Raw genomic sequence first — 20,476 nt, forward strand, 5'->3', positions numbered from 1 at the left:
TCCTGTAAAATTGTTTTATAAATGAAACATAAATTATCAATTATATTTTTCCTAAACCCACTTTTAACAATTCTGAGCTAGAGGAAGGTGGAGCCTAACTCAATGGATGTAACTGAGGAGGGGCAAAACAACTGAAAGAGGACAACTGCTTCCAGTTATACTCAATAAACAGTAAAGGAAAAAATGAAATGGTAGGAACTCTACTCAAAAGCTACTCCATACTTTCCAGAGGGAGAAATGAGACTAAGGAAGAGCATAGGTATGTACAAAACTACAAGGTCTATTGTAACCAAAACTTTTAAACCACATAAAAAGGATAGATATAATCACACCAGCATCTAAATAATTTAATAAAATCTGCGTTGACCTGTTTTTGTTTTTGAAGCACCCCTTGACTAATACATACAAAATGCATATAATATATTTTGTTTAATTTAAAAGCTATGAAATAACTCATTAAACAAGAAACTCAAAACGAGAGATAAGAACTGACTTCTTATTAAGAAAACTTGCAATAAATACTACTGCATTAAAACCCCAGTGACAAAACAATGTAAAACTTGCTTTATATCGTTGTAAGTAGCCAATTCTTTCTACCACAGCCGATTCCATTGATGCTATTTCACTCCTTAATTTGGTGTTCTCCTTTCGGAGATGCTGCTCCATTTCTAGCAGAGTTGTGTATCGTCTTGTAAGGGACTTCTCATTTACAAGCAGAATGGTCCTTTTCCGGGCAGCTTCAGCCACTTGTTTCTTTATTTCTTCAGAGTCCATCTGCATTACATCTAACCAGTGCTATAAAATGAAATTGTTTTCTGCATATGTTACATGTAAAAGGATATTAGACAAGAAAAACATTTGCGTTTTTTTTTTTTTTTTTTTTAAGTCTAGAACAAGAAGTATTATGAATGCAAAATGAAAATTAAATTCAAATTAATTTTCCATGTAAAAAAATATATCTTTAAAGCGATGCATTACAATTGTATTTATTTGAATACATAAATACTGATGTCACCAAAAGTATTTTTTCTTCACATTTCATAACTAATTGTATTTAGTAATATTAAGCTACAACAGTCTAAAATGTTTTTACCATTAGTTTTCAAAGTGGTAGAAACCTTCTTTAAAAATCAAACTGGAGAAAAATCTGTATTAAAAAATACTTCTATAAATTCTATGTCATATCCAATAAGACATTCAAAAAAAACAATCAAATGACAATGAAATTAATAAACATGATTACTTTATTAAGTATTACATTATATTCTGATGTTAAGTTTGTTTTATAATAATAGTATAGATGATACTAAAGCTATGGCTTTATAAGATTATTAAATACCTACGTTATATTCTTGTATTTTAACATCATCCAGAACCTTCTGTTCCTGAAGCTGATTTTTAAGTTCTTGATTTTTCTGTGTTTCTTGCTCCCACAACTCTCTTTCACTGAAAATATATTATTTATTAAAATTCATTAATCAATAAAATACCTGTTTTAATATAGTCATTTCATTACTGTAAACATATACACTTGTACCTCTGATATTCTTTATACAGCAGTCCTTGCTGATGCCTAATGACAGCAAACTTTCTTTTATATTCCTCCAAAGCTCCTTCAAGTTTCTTTGTACACTCCTCTTTATTGTGCAGTTCCTAACATCAAAGTAAGCACATCAAAACTCCTGTCAATGAAGTTAATTTGCAGAAACTTGCAGATTTTATTACAGACTTTTTTTTTTGTGTTTCCAAACAACTATTTCTAAAACTTTAAACACATTTTACTTCAGGCTAGTTTGCATCTGTGTGAAGTACAATTACAATCTCACACTAAGACCAAGTGAAGTGGATAGCACATGGAGATTGTCAGATGCGCTACGTGTACTCAATAATATTGGAGCATAACAGATATAGAATAAATGTTGCAATCACCTCCATATATTTAATAATATGAGAAATTAAAAGAAGCAGTTTTCTACTACTATGTGTTAATTAATATAAAATTATAACTGAAACTGTGTGGTGTTAAGTGGGGCTTTAGTGAAGCTGTGCTGAACCATGTTGTTGTTTTATTTGCTAGTGTAGTGAATTCCCAATAAATATTATATAAGTCAGAGATTATCCAGCCTATTTCCTCTTACTTTGTAACAGCAAAATTTTATTGAAAATATACCGGTATTTTTTTCTATGTTTAGGGATCTGGTCCATTCTGGACCATGAAGCTTATCATATCAAGAAAAGAAAGTAAGCATGAAGTGGCAAACTCAGCACAGAAATACCACAGTAATGTACTGGGTATAAGAGGACTCGCAACATGTATGTTTAGTGAACATCAAATCAACAATTTGCCTAGTTAATTCCAGCGGCAATGTGACCTATTTTTGTTTTTGAAAATCTATTAAAATCATTGCCTAAAATAACAAATTTCAATATCTGCTTTTAATTGTCCATGTGTCACCTGAATAAGGTACTGTGATGCCTTGACTACTAAAAAGCATGCCTTAAAATATTGTATGGTTACCATGGGAGATTTCCAGTTTTAAATTCACCAGAATTCTGCTTAGTCTGCATTTTTTATATGTCAGCAAGAAAGAAAACATGCTCATGTACTACTTCAAATTCAAATTTTTGCCATGTGTACATAATATGATGAACTTTTTATTGTGTTAACATAAAGACATTCAGTTCTTTGAAAAAAAATATTCAGTCCCAAATGTTGCTAGATTGCAAATGATAATTAAAGTCTTCCATTCTTCATTTTATTGTAAACTCACAATCTCAAGATGAAGACGTTTAAACATAAAATTAGTAATATGCAGGCAGATATCTTAACCAAAACCTTACATAAATATTTAAAGACAAGACACATGCATTTGATTGAGCAACCTTTAGTTAAAATAACAACTTTAAGTCTTTTCAGGTCCATGTCTGCTAGCTATGCTCACTGATTAGGTGTAATTTCCATTAGCAGATTTGCACAAGCTTATTCTAGAATACTGCATGGAGACTTCCAGTTCCAAATTGTGAAAGACTGTAAATGGGATTGAGGCATTCACTTATTTATTACTCTTTTGTACAATGTAAGTAAATACCCAAGCAAAGAAATTTTAAGCTGGTTTTATCATAATATTTTGCTCTATAATAGTAATCCAGAGAACAAAATAATTATGACTTAGTAGATGGATATTAAATGTAGATGTACTAGAAATGCTGGAACTAAGTACCATGATTTATAATAGAATTTAAAGCAAACTCAGAACAATTACCTGCAATAGTCCAATTATATATTCATTTAAAGAATTAATTATTTCTGCACTTGATGGTACAATTTCATCTGGAAGAGAGTGAGCCTTTAGCACTATTCCACTTCTACTTGTCTGTTTCAGCAATTTCATTTCATTTTCCATCTGAACTGCCTGATTTAAAAAGAAAAATAAATTAAAATAACTATTACATCAACTAAAAGCAGATAATTTCAACTGTTTCCGAAATATACTAGTGCACATGTCTAAATTGAATATTTCTTCCAATGAATCACAAGGAAAACAATTCTGAATAAGTTTTTTCAGAACTAGCCCATTATTAAACCATTTATAACTAACCATAAGCATAAATAGCATTAGACCTAACTCTCTTGTTAATCTAAACAAATACTGGAAAAACATATTGTTTTCTTGCTGGCTATAAAGGTCATTGTGATTAAAACCATACACAAAAAACACCACTAAATGAATATGAGAACTGAAACAAAACATTATTTGTCAAATAGCCTTACAGTAGTTTAAACAGTGCGTTTTTTTTTGAATGGGAAACACATATTAAAAGATGAAAGCTGTTTAATAATGAAATGCTAGACTATATGTTATGCTCTGTGATACAGAACACAATATGCATTGCATTTTATTTTATGTAGGTTTTGGATCACACCTACCCTCTCAACTGCTTTCTCCAGCTGGTTACTAGCATTTGCTGCTTCTTTGCGAGCTTCTCTTATTTCCCTTCGTAGTTCATCATTCCGTCCAGTAAGTTGGTCAACTTGAGCTTTCAGATAAACATTGGCATCAAATGTGTGCTCAGAATTCTTCATTTCTATTGCCTAGAATCCATAAAAAAAAGTTTATCACAAAATTTTAGAAAATCGAGACAAATTTTGATGAGAAGATGCCACTCATATTCAGTTAAGTTCTCTGAAATAACACATAATTGCAATTTAGCACACTTTCCTTAATTACAAAGACAACTTACATGCACAAGTCTTTCTAATGTGGGAATATGAAGATCCATCTCTTTCCTAGAATCCTTTTGAGCCTCTTTCACTGCTTGTAATATTTCTCTCATACCTTGTTCAAGCTGCTTATTTTCTTCTGACACTTGTTTTACTGAAATGTAACATACAAACTTTTGTTAGCACTTTTAGTTCATATACATTAAGGGTGTGGCTTTTTTGCACTCCTTAAACCCACAAAGGAATTCACATGTAATCAAATGCAGTGAGTGCAACTAATTCCATGAGAAAACAGAAGGTAGTTTTCTGTTTGAAGCAATAAGACTTCAAAATCTTAATGAGCAAGACCACTGAAATGAAGCAGAAGTGTTACTTGAGCATTAAATGCTTCTTATCAGGCAATTAGCAACAAAAACCTGCAGCCACTGCGGCCCTCCAGGAACAAATCTCTATGTAATAATTAGCCCAAGGGACCTACACGTGACAGTAACTGTGCATGGATTCCTTTGTAACTTTATATGTATTCTGTTAAACTTAGTTCAGGAAAATTTTCAATTCTCATATTGCTTGTTGACAAATGATAAAGCCCCCAAATTCCAAAATTTTGCAGATAGTAAATTTGTATGAATACAAATAAAATCAATCAATATGTTAGGTTCATGGTGGTCATGTCACTCATGCTAAATTCATAGTCAGAATGGCCCGACCAAAAACTGAAAGAGCCTTACTGATTAGTTAAGAAAAAAAACTGATAACTGCTATTTTTAAGGTAAACATAAAAGCTCGTGTTAACTAAATAAATGTATACAACTACCTATAGTTAATCCTAACATTAAAAAAATTATCCATATTCTTCAAGTCATCCTTCTCAAAGTTTTCTGCAAAGCAAAAGCATTAAACATAAAAACAATCTGACTTAGAAACATGCTTGACAAGACATGACAGTTTTTAATATGTCATGCAGTCATTTTACAAGTATAAGGTAAATTAGTGACATCAAATTGGTCCATTGTGAGTAAGTGTAGGTATGAGATGGAACATACCCTGCAATGTACTGGTGACTTTCTGGTGTTGGTATCTCCTCTGATAATCGTGTTGCTGTGACAGGCTCTGGCCTTTCTACAAACCTCACATATTTTTGGCCAATAAAGTTTTTACAAGAGTAACAATAATAGAATGCTGAAAATGGTCAATACACCTTATGAAAATGACTTGTGTCTTAGTCTACTTATTACTCTTCACAACCAGACAGAATACAGAAGCAAATAAGATGCTGAGTTGTATAGCAAAATGTGTTGAATGCAGGTCAAGGGAAGTTATGTTTACGCTGTACAACACACTTGTGAGACCTCAGATTAAATCTCTCTATTATATAAAAAAAAACTCTGGACGAGACCTGTTCAGAGAGACGAGACGTGACCTTCTCAGAAAGACACTTTCACGTTCCGCGAGACTAAACTTTGTGCCAAGAGATTTAACCATGCCCGGGGCCAGAAAAAGACAGAGTAGATGACAAAGTAGAATGTTGTAAAGAATTCAAAAATGTTGGTGCGATACACATACAGAGCAGGTTAGAAATAATGGAAAAATTGGAAGTCTCAAAAAAAAAAATGATAGTAAAGATCGCATTTGTGCAAACAAATGGAAAATATTACTCGGTGAAATAACGGAACAGCGAAAACAGATCGAATAGTGTTTGAGGATGTCTGGTGGAAAAGAGAGACAAGGCTATGAGACAAAAGGCCAGCTGCTGTACAGACTTTTAAACGTTCGAAGTGTAGCACGAGATGCAGATCGCATGGCACAACAACAGCAGCAAGCCAGCAGTTGATCGAGGAAGGAGGCGGTTAAAAAAAAAACAAACAAAAAAAAAACACTATTAGTTTCCCATTGTATCACCGTTTAAGAAGGGTTTCGGAGGAGCATCCATGTCTCCTTGGGGTGCATTCAGCTCCCCCCTTCACAATGGCACGCAGGTTGGGTGGGGGTTTATTGAACAAAGCGAGCATAGTATTCTGTAATTATGATCTCCATATTACAAATAGATGTATTAGTGCTAGATAAAGTCCAGAGAGGAGCTACTAGACTTATTGTGGGAAAGCAAGGTATGTTGTAGCCGGAGTAAAGACTACTAAAACTGAATTGATTAAAATCCTGCAGTCAAAGATTAAGAAGTGACTGAACAAAAAATGTTTAAAATTAAGGTGGAAATTAATATTGTAGATGCCAGTTGTTGCTTTAAATTGAGTTATACAACAAGAACACAGGAGCTGAGACAGAAGCTGGTTGGGATAAATTTAAAACAATCATTATAAAGTTCTGCTTTACAAAGAGATCAAGATGTCATAGGGCATCTTTATCATTCTTCATTGAGAATGCATTTTTCTTTGATATCCCTTAATAAGATTTCTGTATAAAGCAAGCAAAATTATGTACATATAGAAGAATAAGTACACAACGCGATACCATTTTACTAATATTAACTCACATTTAGATTCATGCTGAACTGATTCAGCTGTCTTTAGTTCCAATTCCTTTTGTTTACTGTTTAGTTTCTTTAAAAGATGTTCATTCTGAAAATAGAAAAAGGCAGTCATATAAGGGTGTCACATGCTGTGGCAGTATCAGTATATGGCATACCACTTAAATATTCCTTGCTTATAAAATGAAATCAAAATTATACAAAATATTGTGCTATATTATTTCACTTGCAAATAATAAGGAAACAATGAAATATTATTTTAGATGTTGCACAGTTGTTGGATAAAATAGTTAAAGCCCATAACTGATAAAGTCATAATTTGTAATTTTATACATGTGCACATTTTGTACAGAAAAATAAATACAAGCAAAGTCCTTTTACATTCAAGTCTAAAAAAAACAAACTATTTTAGCAATTACAAAATACATTTTCAAATGGTAAATTCACAAAAATACGAATAAAAGGTTAATTTACTAGTAACCTAAGCAGAAAATACAAAATTATGCTCTAGGCCTCCTACCTTTTGTTTAATCTCTTCTTGATTTGCTACATTAGAAATATGAATATCTTTGACAGAGCTTTTCAGGCTGTCAGCAATATTGTCCATTGCCATGAAATCATCAAATACTAGGATGACAGAGAGAGAAAGAAAGGTACCACAATTTACATGAAACTTTAATATAACATTGCATTATAAATTAACATGCAAATATCAGTGTGGGAAGCTGGAAGAAGGCAGAATTCTGTGATATTAAATTAAAATTAGCCACATGGAGGGGGGAAAAAAGAGAAAATCTAAATGGGTACACTGACATAGCTAAGCATGTAGGACTAGAATAGCAGACAGACCTGTAGGCACCAATCCTGCAGTAATGGTTAAAAATAAAAGTACATTAGTGGATCAATGTTGATCACAGCAATTAAGGTATATGGATAAAAATGGATGACATTTTGGCAGTATCTGTGTCAATATAAAAAAATAAATAAATGAGGAATTCAAAATTTACATTCTTCTTGTCTCCCTTTCAACTCTGAAAAATATGCATCAAATGAATTTTACAATGGGGAATATTTGTGAATTACAATGAAAGGTTGTGATGGGAAATAAGGAATAGCCTAGTATTCACTATGGGCATCACAAAACCTATTTAAAAAGTGTTAAGTATAGTTTAATCCAAAAGGACATCTTCAGCTATCAGCCAATCAAAAGTAGGAAATGAATATAATTTTCAACCCAAGTAGATAAAACAGGGGGTGACAAGAAGAGTGGAGAAAATTCTACTAAGGTTGTTGAGAGCTCTGTTTATATATACTGGGTTAGAGAATTAAGTTATCTTTAATTGCATAGCATATACAGAGTGAAAGAAGGTCTTCAAAACCATTACATTGAACAGCAGAATTAATGTTAAAAGATCACAACATAGCATTCTCGAACCTGTTTAATCCAAATCAGGGTCATGCTGATGGAAGCCTATCTTAGCTTGAGTAACCACGAGGCAGGACACCAATAAGTGCTCATTAATGAACACACCCACATGCACACAGGATCATTTAACTTAACCTGTACATATTGGCAAGGCAGAAGGAAAATTGGAGCTCCCTCCAGAAACAATGACAAACTATACATGGACAATGATGAAGCAAAGTGTGCAAACCCCATCACTTACTAAGCTACAGTGTTACCTAGAACTACTGTCCTTAATATTGATGAGGAATCAATGCTGCAAACATTTATAAATTGAGGAAAATGGTCATCGGTGATGATGACCAACCGAATGAATTTACCTCATCTCAAGTTAGGCAAAATTGTTAAAATGTTTAGGAACTTCGGCAAACTCAGCAAAATGCATCGATGGAGAAACACAACCATTTCTGAGTGGATTATAATGGTACAATGGTCTTTTAAGTGTCTCCGAGGGCTAGGGAAGCATCTGCTAACTATGCTAGACCAATTACGCCAAACTGTGAGACATGCCCCCAGAGATCCATTTTTTTTTTTTTTTTTTTGCAGACAGTGGCAACAGGAGAAAGAAACCTGAATTCACTGAAGCTTGACCACCATAGTTTCCAAAGGATCTTTCAAAATTAAAAATAATAATTCTTCACATTTATATAGCACTTTTCTCACTACTCAAAGCACTCTCCACACAGTGAGGACCCGGGAAGCGAACCCACAATCTCCACTACCAGTGCGCCATCTGTGAGTTAGCTACAAAATACAAATTGTGTTTTGTTTTTCCCCTGACATGCTTGCTTACTTACTGCTGTTTCTACCAAATATACAAACTATTAAAGCACATGGATTTTTTATTTCGTCCTGTTTGCCTAAACTGCTCAATACTCTAGGTCAGTGGTTCCCAAACTCAGTCTTGGGGACCCCCTGGGGCTGCAGGTTTTTGTTCCAACCAGATTCTGTTTTTAAATGGACTCCTAGCCTAATTAAGTGAGCTGTTATTTCCCAGTTTTGGCATTTTGGGGTCAATGAAGAAATTACAAAAGTAAGTGTGTCAATACATTTTAATAAAAATTAAGCAGTTATATGTGGATATTTTTTTTAATGTTTCATTTATGTTTATCCCGATTTCCATTCTACCTCTCCATTATTGATTAATTAGTGGGTTTGATACTGAAGCAGTTGCAGCCTTTCATCCCTTAGTGTTGCTTGCTTGTTTTTAACTATTACTATTAGGATACAATGAAGAAAGCAGACTAAACAGAATAAGGGAAAATTAATAGGAAGAGTTAAGCATTTAAAGCTATAGCAAAAAATAGAAATATTTCTAAATGTCTTATAATGTAAAAATCATAGTGCTGTATTTTTCTGAATGCAGAATAAGAGAACAGAAAAAAAGACCAGCTAACTAAGTAAGATCTATTAATCTTAATTATTATCATTTATTGTGAATCTGGCTAAAACAAATACATGCAACTACAGGGGGTCCCCAGGACCAAGTTTGGGAAGCACTACTCTAGGTAATACTATTAAAGGGGTTGTCTAACATATTACACACTGTTCACATACAAGTTCATAAAAAAAAGACATTACATTTAAGACTCAAATACAATGGCACATTTTCAGTTTCCTTCCGCATTCATACTTTGTGTTTAAATGTATTCATAACTTTTCCTCTAATTTTTAACATATCAGTCACACAGTTCTTACAAAATCCATACTGAAAAAAGAATTTTATTCAGTATAGCGGTCAATCCGGCCAATTACCCAGTACCAAGATCTATGTTATATACTTGGGGACATGCCCCATCCAACATTGGCTGCAAAGCTCTGTGGGGTCATGCTGGTCTTCAGCATTATTGGGTGCTGGGATAAAAGTGGTTTGTCTAAAGCCGATGTCACATTATGTGGCTTTTAGTCATTGGATATGTCAGATTGTCTGAATGCAGTTGTTGATCTCATTAGACCATTTCAGTTTATACAACTGAAAATTCTGAGCATGTCACTCTTTCTTTTTCATTTTATCAAGGTATATAAAATACAAGCCAGTAGACAGATAAGCTTCTCTTCTGTGTATGTGCTTCAAAACACCCACATGCGTTATTCATCATCACTGCATTATATAAATTTAACACCTGGATCAGTATTTATTGGTTGTCAGCTCACATGCACAAAGAGTCTGCCCCTATGACTAAAGATAAAATAAAACCTCTTTGACTGTGTTGGAATGAGTTGTGAACTAGGTGGAGTTAGTTGTGGGGCATCATAGTTGAGACTGGCTTCATGGGAGCGCTCCACTGATTGCCTCAGACTAAGACAATGTAAAAGAAAGCTGTGACTGAAAATAACTACAAAATTCATCTAATGTGACATGGTTTTAAGCTGGCCTCAAAGAGATGTTTTCAGAAAAATATCTGGAGAACAAGGTCACCAATGAGCCCAGCAAATTTGTTGCAAAAAACACTTTTGACCAAACCTGACAATCAACACGAAAGGTCATATACCTCAAAATTGAGCTTAAACGATTTAAACTAAAAACTACTAAATGCAGAAAGCAGTTATTTAGAAATGAACATTTAATTATTATAAAAACCATTGTAGAATCTTCATAATACAAAAATGTGAATGAACTATTAGATCACATTTCAGAAATAAAGTAGTAACTTTTGTTTTAAACCTACTTTGTTCACCAGCAACTTTTCCCTTTTGTTTTACAAGTCCTCTGATATATTTCTTCAGCTGAAGTCGTTCATCTTCTAGCCTCTCAATCTAAAAATTAACAGCAGAATTAGGCAAAACCAGAAAAGTTATTTAAATTATTGAAGGTTATAAATCTTCCAAATGAAATGTACATATATTGCAACCAACAATGAATTGTAATAAGAATAAAATTACATAATAAAAATAATACTTACTATAGCTATTTTTGTCACCAAGAACAATTACCTCTTTAAGAAGAATCTGGTTTTCCGCTCTGTACTGTTGCTGCCGAAGAGCTTTGGTTCTTCGGAATTCAGTTAAATCAACAAAATCTTTGGGATTCAGGCCTTGGCAAATGACAAAAAGCATGCTATTATAATACGGAAATATTTCCAAAATACACTTAACTGTGGTCTTCAGAGTGAAATAGAAGAAACATGTTTTTAACATATTTAAATAAATGGATATAATGTGTAGAAACAATTATACTGAAGTTATGTCACTCCAGGACAGGATCTAGTCCCTGTAACCTTGAATTGGATTAAAGAAGTTTGATAGATGGTTGGATGAACAAAAGTTATACAGTAGTGCCTCGTACTTCAAACTTAATTCATTTCAGGAGGACATCTGAACTCTGAATTGTTCGAAGTACAAATCAATTTTCCCCATTAGAAATAATGGAAAGTGAAGTAATCCATTCCCAGACCATATACAATACCCATCTTGATAAACATAAACAGCAAATACATATCATTTAATATAATGCAAAAATAACACAATTAAATGCCCTAAATAATTAATTAAAACATGAAAATGATAAAATATGTAAATACCGTTTAATAAAATGAAAACTGAATTTACTCTACCTTAGTGAGGAGTGGTGATGTCCTGTGTGGATGCCATGTTTAATAGATAGGGGTTTTATATATATATATATATATATATATATATATATATATATATATAACAAAACACAACAAAAACACGGCAAAAGAAGCACTGAAAACATGCAAGAGATGCCTTCAAGAGCAGGAGACGACTTGGGTGCACAACAGACGATGTTTATGGTCACTGTGTAGTGCAATCTGTTGCTGCACTTTTTCACTGCATCTGCAGTTCAAACAAAGTGGCATCATTTGAAGTCTGGATCAAGTTTCACTAGGATTTAGTGTGCGAACTCTGGAACGTTCAAAATTAGAATCATTCGAGGTATGAGGCATCACTGTAATGTGAAATATTTAAACCAATACAGTAACAAAGGTGAAAACAATTGTTACCAAACAAGTGAATGATGTGTGCATAGCTACTTTTGAAATGTAAAGCTTCACTCTACAGAACAGCACTGAGTGACATCTTATATTCAAAGTGAAAGAAAGATGGAAAAAACTGGACTTCTATAGAAGAAAACATCTACAGGCATAAAAGAGGCACAGGAAGTGGGCAATGAAGTGGTATTAATAACAACAGGAAATCACATAATTTTGATTAAAAAAAAAAAATCTTGAGACTAGACTATTGCCAAGAGATTTTTAAAGTCCCGCGAGATGAGACTATTGCCAAGAGATTTTTTTCAAGTCCCGCCCTCCTCTCAACCATTTTTCAACCACACCCATGGTCCTCTCATTCTCTCTGTTCCTGTGCTCTCAGCTCTTACAAATTTTTACATTTTCCTCACTTTAAGTTCCCAATAAAAGAAGGCTTATTATGTCCAAATTTTATTGAAGAATTTCATCCCGAAGGGTTATCAACAAAAGAAATTAGTACACGGGCAAGTCAAATGAATTAACACGAAAATTGTCGATCAGTTACATGGCAAATTGGTTAAATGTATATCAATAGACTATGCTGAAACAGTTGGTGGTGATGGTGGGGAAGATGAAAACATCAACTTACAATATCCTGTAGAATATCTACAACCACTAACATTGTCCAATCTTCCACCGGCCGAATTACTGTTGAAGGAAGGATGTATCGTAATGTTATTGTGTAATTTAGGTCTGAGTGATGGGCTATACAATAGGACAAGATTAGTTGTATTCAAAATTGCTCGAACAATTCTGACATGTAAAATTTTAACAGGCGACAAGAAAGGTAATGTAGTACACATTCTGCGGATAACAGACATCAATGGAGATCTTGATATGCCATTTGTATTAAAACTTTATAGTTTCCCATTAGAATAGCTTTTACTATAACAATTAACAAAAAACAGGGATAAACATTAGAAAAAGTTGATTTAGTCATTAGATAGAAAGAAACAATATTCACTCACAGATACACTGCATTGTCATGATGTAAGTCCAAACACGGAATCAAAATTCAATGCGATATTGACGAAAATTTAATTCAAAAAATAGTTTTTACTGAAGTTTTACTGTAAAAGTGTAAGTTTAAAAAGTATTTGCATGTTAATTTCAAAGCCAAACAGAACGAAAACCTATAACGCAACAAATACCTCTAACACAACATGAAACATACTTTTCTTTCAATTCATTACGTTTTACTATTTTTTACTATGGTTTAATTACTCGCTGTAATGTAAAATAGTTAGTTCTATTATGCATATGTAACAATTCCTTTGAAAATAACAATCTGTTTAAATTGTACATCCACTTCCCCATATGCGAGAGGCAGATCCACGAAGTGGCTAGCACATAGTACCTGCCCGGGGGTTGGCAAGCTAAGCGAGCAGGGGGCACAGCCCCCTAGTTACAATAAAAACAAACATTAATACAATAAAACAAGTCAGCAGTCTGTGTATAGAGCTTAAACCATTCACTTTGGTACAACTCTTGTATTTTTTTTTCCCCCCCAAGTAGCTCTATGTTAATTTCTTCCAACACTCTTGTAGAATTTGACTTTAGACTCTTTGTTAGCCAACATTTTAGAAAAGGGTTTAAATTTAAGTAAGAAAATAAGACAGCCGTCCCCTTCCAGCTGACTGCCAAGGATGAGAAAAATCAATGTGTACAGTAATTTTATTTTACACAATAAAAGAAAATAAATCTGCCTGAGCACCGTTTAGTTTTCAATTGATTTATCCACTGCATCTCTTAGCAACAATTCTCATGCAGCAACTTACAAAAAGTCATACCTCATTACATGAAGGAAAATGAAAGTCTTTTAAGGTCAACTGTCTTGGCCAATGAAAGATTCCACGCAGCCAGAAAGTGAAGAGAGTCCAAAAAACTAAAACAGTAATGATATCTAGCACACAACATCACCGGACAAATCTGTGTAAGACGTACTGTAAGCATAAAAATACAGAATGAGGGAAAAACACAAACATACCTAAACGGTCTCGAAAATCTTCATTTTCATCCAGCAAGTCACTAATCTTCATTTCAAGTTTATTAATTTCTTTTGTAAGAGATTCAATTTCATGATCTCTCACTTTTACTTGATTCTTATAATCTTTAATTTCTGCAACAGCATTTTCCAAACCATATTCACCCTATGAACACAAAACCAAAAAAAGTCATCACTTGTTCACTATACCACATGATACATTCAGTGATGTGGAATAAATCATAAACTAAATACAGAAAGTAGGAACATAGTACAGTACAGCAATAATTAGTTTTTGAAATTTGATTAAGCACATGGTACAAGCATAGCTTTTGTAATAATTTAGTTTATATTGTATGACAACCTTTTTCAGCCTCAAACAAAAGATTACTTATGTGAGTACTGTTGAAAATATACCATTTACTAAATAAAAAGGATGCTACTATCAGTTTCTCTACATATCTTGTGATGAAGCCTTGCATAACACCAACAAGAAACAACCCTTAAAATACTAGCAAATAAACACAAGATTCTGAAACAGAAAAAACGATTCTCATAATCACTAACAATGTTTTTTTTTCTTAGGGGACTGCATTCCTTTAATGTGGGAAAGTGATGGGCAGTGCAATTATACATGCTGTGGCGGAAAGAGTCGATACTATTACTTCAAAAGTGGTCATAATCAACAAACTAATTAAAAGGGCAGGTTTAGTCATGGGGTGCACTCTGGAGTCCCTGGAGGTAATAGCAAAAGAGATAATTAAAAACAAAACTGAATGCCATTATGAACAATGCTGCAAACAGGCTCCCTGACATACTAAGTACTTTCAGTCAATGAATTATTCAGCAGAAGTGAGTCAAGAAATGCTACTGGGGCTCCTTTATACCAATGGCAATATACCTGCATAATGCCTCACTGTGACTGTTACTGCCAAATTAGAAGTTTTCCTTCTTTTAATCATTCTGGGTTGTGTGCGTGTATATTTTTTATTTAATGAGTTTCTATAAAAAGCCACATTTTCTCCTGGGGACAAATAAAGTTCTACCTATTTATGACTGAAAATACAAATCTGTCAGAGCCGGCAGCTTGCATGACATGTGACTCACATGACAATGGCTTCAAGTTAAGCTTAACAGCTGTGCAGTATCCATATCTCCAATAGTTTATTTGTTCTATGCTTTAATTTCAGAGTACACTGGCAGTGACCCAGCCACAGGGGATGCACAAACCAGTGTGTTTCTTCATGCTGGTCCCAAGCCCGGATAAATGGGGAGGGTTATGTCAGGAAGGGCATCCGGTGTAAAATTTTGCCAAATCAATGTGCAGACAGCAATACAAATTTCCATACCAGATCGGTCGAGCCCCGGGTTAACAATGACCGCCACCAGTACTGTTGGCCAACAGGGTGCTGGCGGAAATTGGGCTACTGTTGGCCGAAGAAGAAGAAGAGGGGGGAGACGTGTCTGGAGGCAGGAGGAGAGAAGGAAAGTAAAGAGAGTGGAACTGAGGGTAGGAACTTTGAATGTTGGCAGTATGACTGGTAAGGGGAGAGAGTTAGCAGATAATATGATGGAGAGAAGGAAGTTTGACATATTGTGTGTGCAAGAGACTAAATGGAAGAGGAGTAAGGCAAGGTGGATTAGAGGTGGATTCAAATTGTCCTATCATGGTGTGGATGGGAGGAGAAATGGGGTAGGAGTTATTCTGAAAGAACAGTATGTCAACAGTGTTTTGGAGGTGAAAACAGCGTCAGGCAGAATAATGATTATGAAGCTGGAAATTGGAGGTGTGATGATGAATGTTGTTCGTGCATATGCTCTGCAAGTTGGGTGTGCAATGGGTGAGAAAGAAGATTTTTGGAGTGAGTTGGATGAAGTGATGAATAGTGTACCCAAGGGACAGAAAGTGGTGATTGGAGCGGATTTCAATGGGCATGTTGGTGAAGGGAACAGTGGAGACAAGGAGGTGATGGGTAGGTATGGTGTCAATGAGAGGAATGAAGAAGGTCAGAGGATAGTAGATTTTGCCAAAAAGGATGGACATGGCTGTGGTGAATTCGTATTTTAAGAAGAGGGAGGAACATAGAGTGACGTAAAAGAGTGGAGGAAGATAAACACAGGTAGATTACATCCTATGCAGAAGAGTCAATCTGAAGGAGATTGAGGACTGCAAAGTAGCAGCAGGGGAAAGTGTAGTTAAGTAGCATAGGATGGTGGTCTGTAGGATGACGTTGGAGATCAACAAGAGGAAGAGAGTGAGGGCAGAGCCAAGGATCAAATGATGGAAGTTGAAAAAGGAAGACTGCAAGGTTGAATTTAGGGAGGAGGCGAGACAGGCACTGGGTGGCAGTGAAGAGTTACCAAACAGCTGGGAAACTACAGCAGATGTAGTAAGGGTGACAGCAAGAAAGGTGCATGACATGACATCTGGAAAGAGGAAGGAGGAAAAGGAAACCTGTTGGTGGAATGAGGAAATACAGGAGAGTATACAGAGGAAGAGGATGGCAAAGAAGAAGTGAGAGAGTCAGAGAGATACAGAAAGTAGACAAGAGTACAAGGAGATAAGGCGCAAGGTGAAGAGAGAGGTGGCGAAGGCTAAAGAAAAGGAGTATGTTGAGTTGTATGAGAGGTTGGACACTAAGGAGCTAGAAAAGGACCTGTACCGACTGGCTAGACAGAGGGGCTGAGCTGGCAAAGATGTGCAGCAGGTTAGGGTGATAAAGGATAAAGATGGAAACGTACTCACAAGCGAGGGGAGTGTGTTGAGCAGATGGAAAGAGTACAATGAGAGGCTGATAACTTAAGAGAACGAGAGAGGGAAGAGGTTGGATGATGTGGAGATAGTGAATCAGGAAGTGCAACAGATATACAAGGAGGAAGTAAGGACAGCTATGAAGAGGATGAAAAATGTAAAGGCTGTTGGTTCAGATGACATACCTATGGAAGCATGGAGGTGTTTAGAGAGATGACACTGGAGTTTTTAACCAGATTGTTTAATAGAATCTTGGAATGTGAGAGGATGCCTGAGGAGTGGAGAAGAAGTGTACTGGTGCCGATATTTAAGAATAAGGGGGATGTGCAGGATTGCAGTAACTACAGGGGAATAAAATTGATGAGCCACAGCATGAAGTTATGGGAAAGAGTAGTGGAAGCTAGGTTAAGAAGTGAGGTGATGATTAGTGAGCAGCAGTATGGTTTCATGCCAAGAAAGAACACCACAAATGCAATGTTTGCTCTGAAGATGTTGATGGAGAAGTTTAGAGAAGGCCAGAAGGAGTTGCATTGCGTCTTTGTGGACCTGGAGAAAGCATATGACAGGGTGCCTCGAGAGGAGTTGTGGTATTGTATGAGAAAGTCAGGAGTGGCAGAGAAGTACGTAAGAGTTGTACAGGATATGTACTAGGGAAGTGTGACAGTGGTGAGGTCTGCAGTAGGAGTGACAGATGCATTCAAGTTGGAGGTGGGATTACATCAGGCGCTGAACCCTTTCTTATTTGCAATGGTGATGGACAGGTTGACAGACAAGATTAGACAGGAGTCCCCGTGGACTATGATGTTTGCTGATGACATTGTGATCTGTAGCGATAGTAGGGAGCAGGTTGAGGAGACCCTGGAGAGGTGAAGATATGCTCTAGAGAGGAGAGGAATGAAGGTCAGTAGGAACAAGGTAGAATACATGTGTGTAAATGAGAGGGAGGTCAATGGAATGGTGAGGATGCAGGGAGTAGAGCTGGCGAAGGTGGATGAGTTTAAATACTTGGGATCAACAGTACAGCGTAATGGGATTGTGGAAGAGAGGTGAAAAAGAGTGCAGGCAGGGTGGAATGGGTGGATAAGAGTGACAGGAGTAATTTGTTACAGACGGGTATCAGCAAGAGTGAAAGGGAAGGTCTACAGGACGGTAGTGAGACCAGCTATGTTATATGGGTTGGAGACGGTGGCACTGACCAGAAAGCAGGAGACAGAGCTGGAGGGAGCAGAGTTAAAGATGCTAAGATTTGCATTGGGTGTGTCGAGGATTGATAGGATTAGAAATGAGTATATTAGAGGGTAAGCTCAGGTTGGACGTTTGGGAGACAAAGTCAGAGAGGCAAGATTGCGTTGGTTTGAACATGTGCAGAGGAGAGATGCTGGGTGTATTGGGTGAAGGATGCTAAGGATAGAGCTGCTAGGGAAGAGGAGAAGAGGAAGGCCTAAACGAAAGTTTATGGATTTGGCGAGAGAGGACATGCAAGTGATGGGTGTTACAGAACAAGATGCAGAGGACAGAAAGATATGGAAGAAGATGATACACTGTGGCAACTCCTAATGGGAGCAGCCGAAAGAAGAAGAAGATTGGCAGTGATCCCTGGCCCAGTCTTTATAGCTGAAAGTGACACTTGATAACTTTGACCACTATCCTGTGAGGCACTTTTCATGCAAGTTGTTCACTCTCAGAAATTTGTCTTTTGATTCTGTTGTGGCTTTGGGTCTACCAAACGTGATCTTGTTAGAGGTTCCTCCATTTTCCAAGTTCCTTTGGTGTAGGAAACTGTACTCACTAACAACTTTCACTTTTAAAGATTCTAAAGGTTAGTCTGTTGGTCTTTTCTTGTTAATTAACTTTTTCTCACAAATATGATAGGAATATACAGTGCGATAAAGCTTTGGAGGCTGGAGCATAGCAACACAGTTTGTTCCAATACTGTTTTTATAAGGCAGAGGGATAGTAATTAATCAACACCTGTAGGAACAGTTTGCATTAACTTTCAAGGCTTTATTAATTTCCATTGCGGCAGAACTGCTACAAGTTGTTAACCCATTACTTTTTCCCTGAAAAGGTCCTTTTTATGGAACTCAGAAATGAAATTATTTTTTAGTTTTTGGCAACAAACGTTTTTTTTTTTTTTATTAAAACCTTTCACAGTTTACCACATTCCTTTGTACTATTTCAGGTTATTCACTGGATGTAAACTGCTTAACTTTAAATAAAAATGGGAAAACCTGGGATGTTCTAAAACTACTGACCAATACAGTAGGTGTGAACTGTGATTCAGATGAGCAAAACAGACCCAGAAATGCCTCTGAAGCTCATTTCAGACTCATACACATGAACAAGACACTTCCCACTGTTATTCAGATTATTATTAATATTGTGGCACTATGTGCCTCTAAAACCTTTGAGCTGATTTAAAAGAGTTGAAGTTAACCAAATTCAGAAAGTGCAGGATTATTCTCACAAATGGCAGATTGTTAAAAAAAGTACTTGACAACTACTCTAATGATCTCTTTAATTCAGTTGAATTAGAGACAATAATATTTACAAATGTAAAGACTGCATGTCTATTTACGGTACAAATATGAATTTGTATTTTCCCTATATAAACTATGAAATTATACACACAAGATCTAAGCATTGGCGATCCTAACCCCTGCCTTGCGCCCTGTGCTGGCTGGGATTGGCTCCAGCAGACCCCCGTGACCCTGTGTTAAGATATAGCAGGTTGGATAATGGATGGATGGAGATCTAAGCAAAATCACTGAGAAATACACAATAACGAAAATATTCAGAAGGGGAGAAAAATACATTTCACAGCACTGTAAAAAGAAGAAATATCATTCATAGATAAGAAAACACTAATCATAACACACAAAAAAGAACTTCACAAAGAGGAGTTTGAATATTGTCCTACATACAGTACTACAGTACAGTTTTAGGCAGGTGTGAAAAAATGCTGTAAACAAAGAATGGTTTCAAAAATGGAAATGTTAATCATTTATTTTCATCAATCAACAAAATGCAGTGAATGAACAAAAGAGAAATCTAAATCAAATCAATATTTGGTGTGACCACCCTTTGCCTTCAAAACAGCATCAATTCTTCTAGGTACACTTGCACACAGTTTTTGAAGGAACTCGGCTGGTAGGTTGTTCCAAACATCTTGGTGAACTAACCACAGATCTTCTGTGGATGTAGGCTTCCTCACATCCTTCTGTCTCTTCATGTAATCCCAGACACACTCAATGATATTGAGATCAGGGCTCTGTGGGGGCCATACCATCACTTCCAGGACTTCTTGTTCTTCTTTACGCTGAAGATAGTTCTTAATGACTTTGGCTGTATGTTTGGGGTCGTTGTCCTGCTGCAGAATAAATTTGGGGCCAATCATACGCCTCCCTGATGGTATTGCATGATGGAGAAGTATCTGCCTATATTTCTCAGCATTGAGAACACCATTAATCCTGACCAAATCTCCAACTCCATTTGCAGAAACGCAGCCCCAAATGTTCAAGGAACCTTCACCATGCTTCACTGTTGCCTGCAGACACTCATTATTGTACTGCTGTCCAG

The 20,476-nt window shown here is 35.7% G+C and overlaps 1 protein-coding gene across 1 annotated transcript in view; it reads right to left on the minus strand.

Annotated features, from left to right (window-relative positions):
- The window catches only part of LOC114663509 (centrosomal protein of 290 kDa), a 152,615-nt gene that overhangs the window by 81,289 nt on the left and 50,850 nt on the right, over positions 1-20,476 (minus strand). Inside the window, exons 15-25 of the mRNA XM_051931495.1 lie at positions 14,149-14,311; positions 11,104-11,204; positions 10,839-10,926; positions 7,225-7,331; positions 6,711-6,795; positions 4,243-4,376; positions 3,929-4,093; positions 3,264-3,413; positions 1,538-1,653; positions 1,344-1,446; positions 565-795 (exon numbers count right to left, since the gene is read on the minus strand). Of these exons, the coding sequence (XP_051787455.1) occupies positions 565-795; positions 1,344-1,446; positions 1,538-1,653; positions 3,264-3,413; positions 3,929-4,093; positions 4,243-4,376; positions 6,711-6,795; positions 7,225-7,331; positions 10,839-10,926; positions 11,104-11,204; positions 14,149-14,311 (1,443 nt within the window). The remainder of the gene's footprint in view (positions 1-564; positions 796-1,343; positions 1,447-1,537; positions 1,654-3,263; positions 3,414-3,928; positions 4,094-4,242; positions 4,377-6,710; positions 6,796-7,224; positions 7,332-10,838; positions 10,927-11,103; positions 11,205-14,148; positions 14,312-20,476) is intronic.

The sequence above is a fragment of the Erpetoichthys calabaricus genome, chromosome 1, assembly GCF_900747795.2.
Source record: "Erpetoichthys calabaricus chromosome 1, fErpCal1.3, whole genome shotgun sequence".
NCBI lineage: Eukaryota > Metazoa > Chordata > Cladistia > Polypteriformes > Polypteridae > Erpetoichthys > Erpetoichthys calabaricus.